Raw genomic sequence first — 9,563 nt, forward strand, 5'->3', positions numbered from 1 at the left:
CTTTTATACTTTTCAAGAGAGAGAGGACACACACAGCAGCAGAGTGACCTCATTATGAAAGGTCCCATTGGTTGATACTCATGTTGGCTTAATGTCAGCAAGAAAAAAGTAAAGCTTGTAGAGAGCCTGCTGTTTGCAATTTTTGAAAGAAAGTTTAATAAAAGTAAAAATAAAACAGAATAGCTTCCTGCAACATCCTACTGCTTTATGCAAATGTGTGTATATATTTATTATTGGAAATCAATTAACAACACAAAACAATGTCAAATATTGTCCAGAAACCCTCACAGGTACTGCATTTAGTATAAAAAATATGCAAATATGCAATAACATGGCAAACCGCAGCCCAACAGGCAACAACAGCAGCATTGTGTCTGTGTGATGACTTGACTATGACTTGCCCCAAACTGCATGTGATTATCATAAAGTGGGCATGTCTGTAAAGGGGAGACACGTGGGTACCCATAGAACCCATTTACATTCACATATCTGGAGGTCAGAGGTCAAGGGACCCCTTTGAAAATGGACATGACAGTTTTTCCTCGCCAAAATTTAGCATAAGTTTGGAGCGGTATTTAGCCTCTTTCAGAAGAAGTTAGTGTGACATGGTTGGTACCAATGGATTCCTTAGGTTTCTAGATTCATATGATACCAGTATCTTCACCATAGCTTTAAAACCGAGCTGCTACAACCTAAAAATCGCTATAAAAAGAACTTCTTCTAATGCAGAAGACACAAGTGCCTGCCTTTTTTAAGATTCCTGCTTAGCTCTGTTTACACTGCTAACTCAGAGTAAACAAGTTTATCACCAGCAACTATGACGAAGTCTGCCAGCTAATTTTAAGCAACAGGAACAAAGCAAGGTAGTTAACTTTGACTTCTGTCAATGTACTTGTATTGATTTGGTTTAACGCTATTCACTGAGTTTTATTGTTGTGATATTGTTGTAGTCAGGATATTTGGGTTACTGGCATTACCCCATTTGATGTGTTATTTATGCTTCACACAGACGTCGTCTCTCTCTCTCACATATACACGATTACACACTGTTCTTGGTTTATTTAGTTTAGTTATTTAGTTAAATTTATATTGTGTTTTAAACTATTATCTTGTAAATAAATGTTTTGAATTTGCATGCTTGTCTCATTATTGTTGCATAAAGGTAAATAATGCCAACCGCTGCCATGTCAAGAAATACATAATCCTTCAACTTTTACTGCTTATTGATATGGTGAATTATGGTTATAGTTATAGTCCAAATTGATAGTTAAGTATATTTTATGAAACTATTTTATGAAAGTACATTAATTGGTTATCATTTTTTCTTTGTTTCAAAGAGTGGTGCCCTGAGGATGATTTAATATACATTAAATCATATTATTCAATATAATCAATAATTACTTTTGGCAGCCATTTTAATATCTTTTGAGCTTAGGTACCAGTACAATTTGGTGCCCTCTTATTACTAATATGTATTGATGATTTATTCATATTTATTTTATCAATATGTATCTTTAATATTTTCTAATAACTAGACCAGCTCCTATCTGCTTCCCCAGCATTATTGGTGCCCCGTGTGAGGCATAGTATTGTTGTCAATATTAATTTCAGCATAATTTTTGGTTAACTCCAAAATGTCTTATTCCACTTATAAACAAACAAAAACTGTTCACATTTTACACCACAAGTTCTCCACAGGAGTAGACGTCCAGCTGCACTTATAAACAGGTACATTGTGGAGAGAATTGTTATTTGAGAGATTTGGATTATTTATAACATTTTAAGCCTTCATAGTGTTATTTTTAAGTACTTGTTGTTGCTTCTTATTCAATTTATACCCTGTAGAACTTGAAATAATTTTGGTTCAGCATTCGGATACTAAGTATTCAATGCATTCTAGTCAAGCTGTCATAATTTGCTGTTAATTCAAGTGTTCCTTTAATTAGGACACAGCATGCCACCATCCCTTTGCAACATAGAGAGCTTGTACCTGGCTGTTACTGCCTTGCATTCCAGCCTGAGTGAGATAAATAGAGCCTGAGATAGAGCCACAGTGTGCTACCAGCCCTATGATATAAGTTTTGTACCTAACTGTTACTGCCTTTCATCTCTATTAATTTAATTATTAATCAGAGTCCAAATTCATAGTTTAGTATATTTTATGAGACCATTTTATTAGACTATATTAATTTGGTATAATTTTCTCTTGATTGCAAAGAGTGGTGCCCTGAGGATAATTTAATATAAATTAAATCATATTATTCAAAAATTATGCTGAAATTAATATTGCCAACAATACTATGCCTCACACGGGGCACCATTAATGTTGGGGATGCAGATAGGATTTGGTCTAGTTATTAGAAAATAAGATAAATATTAATATTAATAAAATAAATATTAATAAATCATTGATATATATAAATTATAATAGTGCACCAAATTATACTGGTACCTAAGCTCAAAAGATATTAAAATGGCTGCCAAAAGTAATTAATGATTATCAAAATAATTATTGATTATATTGAATAATATAATTAAATGTATATTAAATCACCCTCGGGGCACCACTCTTTGAAACAAAGAAAAAATGATAACCAATTAATGTACTTTCATAAAATAGTTTCATAAAATATACTTAACTATCAATTTGGACTATCACTATAACCATAATTCACCATATCAATAGGCAGTAAAAGTTGAAGGATTACATAGTTCTTGACATGGCAGCGTTTGGCATTATTTACTTTTATGCAACATTAACGAGACAAGCATGCATATTCCACAAACATTTATTTACAAGATAATAATAGTTTAAAACAATATAAATCTAACTAAATAACTAAACTAAATAAACCAAGAACAGTGTGTGATCGTGTATGTGTGTGTGAGAGAGAGACGACGTCTGTGTGAAGCATAAATAACACATCAAATGTGGCAACGCCGGTTACCCAAATATCCTGACTACAACAATATCACAACAATAAAACTCAGTGAATAGCTTTAAACCAAATCAATACAGGTACATTCACAGAAGTCAAAGTTAAACAGTGTTGCTTAGCCATGTAAAATTGCTATGCTAATGCTGTTCTAAGGTAGGCCCAGTTACTTTTGATAGACATTTTAACGGCTACTGTTCTGTGATGATTAGTTTACAACTACCAGTCTGATTCTGTTTGAGAAAAATGTGTTACACATGCTGTTTATTGATTATGAATGACTCGATTTCCCTTCTGCTTTTAAATACATTTAGCTCATTTCTTAATCTGCCACAACTTGGTGCACACTACTGTTTCTGTACAGATTGAAAAACAAAGTAAAATGTACTATATGTTTTAATTTATAACACAATGCACAGTTCATCATTTAAATGCTACAGGTCTGGTTAGGTGAAAGAAAACAGGTTGTTAGATAACTGTTAATATTAACGGTGCATATTTGAAATCAGACTTTTACATGTCCTACGGATTTTGGACAGATTCAGGCCGTACATTACAGGACTGAAGAGAGGCTGACATGTAAGAAAGTATAATGATAAAAAAATACGCAACATATTGGGTACACCATTCATATTGAACCTGCTCTGTATTATTTCAAAGCAGCAGCCAAAGGAAAAGTTGAGCAGAGAAGAAAGGTGAGGTGTGCAGGTACTGACAGCTTTCTGTCTGGTCTGTTTAGAACCAGAAAAACACACTTTAAAAATCTTCAAATAAGTGTAAAGAATTAAAATTAGAGGAACAAAGATTGTTCCAAATGTTGCAACGAGCCCATATGTACTAACTACTTGGGCATCAGAGCATGCCAGCTTTACAAGAGAGTAGTTGATACAGTAAACTTTGTTAATGATGTTCCCACACAGCTGTAAAGAGGAGCTCAAAACTATCATGACAACACATATAAACAAAGGGTATAGCCATGCTACAGCAATAAGCATGGCAATCTTGTTAGATGTCATCCGTGTGTTATATTGTAGAGGATAACAGATAGCCAGATATCTGTCATAAGACATGACGGCTAAGTTTAAATATTCTACAGCTCCATAAAAAAATATTAAGAAATTCTGCAAAAAACAGAGCGGAGCAGAAACAGTGTAAATGTCAGAGAGGATCTGAACCATAAGGAATGGAAACAACCCTGTACTACCATACAGTTCATTTACAAACAGGCTGCACAGGAAAAGGTACATAGGTTCATGTAAGCTTCTGTTACTACAGATAACCACGATGAGCAAAAGATTAGCACTAATAATAAAAACATATAGAGACATAATAATTATAAAATGTAAGTATTTGAAAAGCCCTGTGTTAAAGTAGGCACTAAGTGTGAAATAGAAAACCTGTGTAGAGTTTATCATGATCTACCTTCTGGATTACCACAACAATTATTGCATTCTCTTCTTTTCGATCTGTAAAAATTGAACTGGTTTAAACTTGCATTTTGCCACAATGTACAACTGAAATATCAAACACACAAAAACAGAAGTCAGAGTAGTAACACTAAACAGATTCATTATCATGGACACAACCGTAAAATACACCCCTAAATGGACCATTTACTCTTCAAAATGAATATGTTTTGACAAATAGCGACGCTTTCGACGAGTGAATTTGAGCATTTATCCTGCTGCAGTCATGAGCCCCTCCTTACTGAGCAGAAACTCTGCTTCAACCACTTTTAAACTTTTCAAGAGAGAGAGGACACACACAGCAGCAGAGTGACCTCATTATGAAAGGTCCCATTGGTTGATACTCATGTTGGCTTAATGTCAGCAAGAAAAAAGTAAAGCTTGTAGAGAGCCTGCTGTTTTCAATTTTTGAAAGAAAGTTTAGTAAAAATGAAGAAACAGAATAGCTTCCTGCAACATCCTACATAGACATGGTTCAATCAATTTCTGCTATCCATCCATTAATCCACCATTTACCTACACCTGTTTGTAGTGTTCAGGATTGCATCGGATGAGAATGGGGGTGATGTGGTCAGAGGATTAGGTGCGGGTAACGATGAGAGACTGTATAGAATTGGACGTAGTCACCGGGACGTCACCCATTGGTTTGTAGACTACCGTTTTGAAGCCTCAAGGTCAGAATTTTGGCCGTCGCCATCTTGGTTTTTGTCCGTCACCAATTTGGTTATTTGCAACCAGAAATGACTTGAGAGGGTGGAGCTAAGTACAGCTGAATGCTGAATAAGACATTTTTTGGCAACCAAAACCGTTTTTAATTAACTCTGATGAAGTGAAAACACACTGTGAAAGTGTGAAAGTTTTAAGATGAAAACACTGACAACGCCGTGGTAGCGACCTGTCAATCACAAGGTAGCCCCGCCCTAAAGCATCCCCTGCTTTATGGTCTATTAGACTCTAAATGGGACCATAATTTACTAAATTAACATCATGCTGGATATGCTACTTACTTTAATCTTTTTTTAGGACATCAAAGTTAACGCGATAATATAAAATCGTTTTAACGCTTGCTTAGCTTGTCGCAAAGGAGGTTAAATAACGCTCCAAACTTAAACTAAATTTTGGCGAGTAAAACTGTTATGGCATGTCATTGATTGACATCCCTTTTTATTATTATCATTATTGATATGTCACTTTTATTTATTGATACTCCCCTTTGACTACTTTTTAAGAAATCTTTCTTATTTCCATGGAGGTTGTGCATGTATGTGAGGACTGTTGAATGTACTGTTTTAAGAGAGAGCTATAAAACATCATTGTTCCCTCTCATCAGCTTTAGAACAAGCTAACAACCACCATCTGTCAGGAGGTGAGGCTCATAGATATCAAATGACAGACAATGTGGTGTTAGAGGAGAGGACTGGTCCTCAGAAACACTTAACAAAGGCTGAAATGTTCAGGTCTTCTTGGTTTGTCCCTGCTGTTGTTGTTGTACTCAAACCTCCCAGAAGAAACCCTTACCAAAAAGAAGTTTATTCAAGCGTGCAAATACTATACTCATTTTAAACTTCAAATAAGAGAGTATGCTTTCAGTTTACTTTTTATATACTTATCAGAGATATACTTAACAAAAATATACTTAAGTAAACTTGGCTTATACTGAGAAGTATACAGGAAAATCTAAGTATACTTGGCTTATACCTACTTTTTGATAGAGTAGCCTATTAGAGTGTGTGAGCGTTTGTAAACGTATGTTTTGATATGAGTTTACTTCAATTCATCATGAAATTTCTACGTTTTTGCATCCTCCGTTCACCGTGGAGGAATGTGAGAAAAAAAAATATATATATTTTTTTTAATCCCACTTCAATGTATGTAATGCATAAATCATTAGTGAAGTACTATAAGTTAAAAAAAACTTACAAGTTTACTTGCAGTAAAATCTATTAAACTAGTAGTTTACTGAGTGTATAAAGTGTACTTTCATAAACTAAAAAGTGAGTTACAAGTATATAACTAGTAAACTAACAGTATACCTATAAGTTCACTTGTAATATAGTTCACTTCATAGTATAGTTGCAGTACAAAATACAACTTAGATGTAAACTAGTTGTGTTATTAAAGTTTACTATTCTTACACTTAAAGTACACTTAAAAGTATACTTTTATAAACTAAAGTGGGCCAATTAAGTTCCAAGAAGTATTGAAGTAGTACACTAACAAGTATACTACTAGTACATTGATAGTAGTATACTTATTAGCCTACATAAAGTATACTTGGGAAATAAACGTGAACTTTACTTCAGTTCACTTGATAAAATAAACTTGAAGTTAACTACTTTTTCATAAGGGAAGAAATGAAAGTTTAAGGCATTATTAAACTGTTTATTGGGTGAAAGTTGTTTCTTTCAAAGCTAATAAAGAATCACACAAACTGGACTTGACAAAGTCCAGAAACACTTCATTTTACAGGTCCGCAAATTTCATGGTAATCAGGTGATAATTAGCAAGTAACCTGTTTGAGATTTCTTTGGAATTACTGCCAATTAATACCCCAATATTTAATCGAAAATTACTTTATTATAAACATTATTTAATAATTATATTCCGCTATTTCCCAATAACTGATCATTTATTTAATACATTTCCAGGAAAAGAATACAAAAACAATTGATCTGCTTTATTTGCATGTCTGCTGATGAATAGATAATAATAACTGATTCATGACATCAGCTACTAGGTTACATCTGTGGAGACTTGCTAACTATCACCTAATTACTATGAAATTTGCGGACCTGTAAAATGAAGTGTTACCCAAAGTCCTGCTGATTAACAATAAAGCATTTTGTTTACCCTCTTCTGTTAAAGTTATACAAGTCATTTCTCAATCTGACACAATGTGATGCAAGCTGCTTTCAAAAACTGTACTTCATGATTATTTTTAATATTGACTCGGGATGCACCGATACCGATACTGGATCGGATATCGGTGACAACAGGGCCGATCTATTCAATTCAACTTTATGTTTATATACTATATACATTATGTGCTGTAGTTTTAATTCCTGTTCAAATCTTTAGCAGTTGCTGCAGTGCAATTTATTATTTCAATACTAAATAACAAATAAATGTATGTATCCATTGGTCACATTTTGTTTTACAATGTTAGGAAAGTAAAGTTTAAGTCCAGCCTGATGTTGCCTTCGACATAACAGAATGATCCCAGTCACAGTGAGGCATACAGTTTATTAATTAAATACTGGTATCAGATCAGTACTCGGTATCGGGTGATACTCAAAGCCAAGCTATCGGGACTGAAAAATTTGGGTCATTGCATCCCTAATATCGACATTATGTAAATCTATATGGTCCCTGTATTTGTAGAGGCAAAACAGTTTCAGCAGTTCACAACATGTCATTTTACATTATTCTCCATCCTATGGCTAAATGCACAGTATTTGTAAAGCACAACAAATCAAAACAGCAAATCTCTGGGATGACCGTCAGCGGACTATATTTTAGAAAAAAATTGCTTTTTACATATGACACGGATGTTGGACATGTTCAGGCCGTATAATAAAGGGGTAAAGAGCGGCTGGCATGTTAGAAAGTATAGAGATAAAACTATACGGATCATAAACGGTAAACCATTCATATTAAATCTGCTCTGTATTATTTCAAAGAAAGCCCCGAAGGAGAAGTTGAGCAGAGAGGCGAGGTGAGGTGTGCAGGTACTGACAGCTTTCTGTCTGGTCTGTTTACAGCCAGAGAAACACACTCTGAGGATCCTCATGTAGGTGTAAAGGATCAGAGATAGAGGACATATGATTACAGCAAAAGTACCAATAAGTCCATAAATATTATTGACGGTAGTGTTAGAGCATGCCAGTTTAACGATGGAGTAGTTATCACAGTAGACTTTGTTAATGACGTTCCCACACAGCTGTAAATGGACACTCAGAGTTATTGGAACAAAACATGCAACAGAAGCATAAAACCATGCTAGAGCAATAAGAAAAGCAATCTTATTAAATGGCATCCGTGTGTTATACTGTAGAGGATAACAGATAGCCAGATATCGGTCATAAGACATGGCGGCTAAGTTCAATAATTCCACACAAACATAAGAATACACGATGAAGATCTGCAGGAAACAGAGTGGAGCAGCAACAGTGTGAACGTCAGAGAGGATCTGAACCAGAAGGAATGGAAACAACCCTGTACTACCATACAGTTCATTTACAAACAGGCTGCACAGGAAAAGGTACATAGGTTCATGTAAGCTTCTGTTACTACAGATAACCACCACCAGCAACACATTGGCACTAATGATCAACACATATAAACACATGATAATAATGAAATAGAGATATTTAAACATCCCGGTGTGAAAGTAGGCGGTTAGTGTGAAATATGAAACCTGAGTAGAGTTCATCATCATCATCCTCACATAAACAAAATTCAGTGTAATGACGCAGAACAGATGATGTATCATTCCCTTCCTTAAAGTCTTTATAATGTTCAGATTAGAAGCCACAGTTAGTTGATGACATCCTCACATTTACCTGCTGCAGTCAGACTGAGTCCCTCCGAACTGAGCTGAAACGCTGCTTCTGCTTCTTTTAACCTTTTCAAGTCACATGACCTCACCTTGAGACGACCCACTGACATCGCTCAGAAGCATCACTGTGAAAGGTAACACCTCATTTTACAGGTCTGATATTTTCAAAGTAATTAGGTGATAATTAGCAAGTAACGCATTTGAAATTTCTTTGAAAAAACAGACCGTTGCTACATATAACGGACCGTTGTTAAGTATAACAGACCGTTGCTATGTATAACAGACCGTTGCTATGTATAACATGCCGTTGTTAAGTATAACAGACCGCTGCTACGTATAACGGACCGTTGTTACGTATAACAGACCGTTGCTATGTATAACCTACCGTTGTTAAGTATAACAGACCGCTGCTACGTATAACGGAACGTTGCTACGTATAACGGACCGTTGCTACGTATAACGGACCGTCGCTACGTATAACGGACCGTCACTACGTATAACGGAATGTTGCTACGTATAACGGACCGTTGCTACGTATACATTTTTTTTAAATGGTTGCCAAATAGGCGCTAAATCTTCCTAAATGTTGCAGAAAACTGATTT

At 35.0% G+C, this 9,563-nt stretch overlaps 2 protein-coding genes across 2 annotated transcripts; both read right to left on the reverse strand.

Moving 5' to 3' along the window:
• Window positions 1-3,421: 3,421 nt before the first annotated feature.
• Window positions 3,422-4,351, reverse strand: LOC119490976 (olfactory receptor 11A1-like). The gene has a single exon (XM_037774529.1). The coding sequence runs from the start codon at window positions 4,349-4,351 to the stop codon at window positions 3,422-3,424; it is 930 nt and encodes a 309-aa protein (XP_037630457.1).
• Window positions 4,352-7,910: 3,559 nt separating this feature from the next.
• Window positions 7,911-8,843, reverse strand: LOC119490977 (olfactory receptor 11A1-like). Its single transcript, XM_037774530.1, has one exon. It carries the CDS (start codon window positions 8,841-8,843, stop codon window positions 7,911-7,913), a length of 933 nt encoding a protein of 310 aa, XP_037630458.1.
• Window positions 8,844-9,563: the final 720 nt, after the last annotated feature.

This window comes from Sebastes umbrosus, chromosome 7, assembly GCF_015220745.1.
Source record: "Sebastes umbrosus isolate fSebUmb1 chromosome 7, fSebUmb1.pri, whole genome shotgun sequence".
Taxonomy (NCBI): Eukaryota; Metazoa; Chordata; class Actinopteri; order Perciformes; family Sebastidae; genus Sebastes; species Sebastes umbrosus.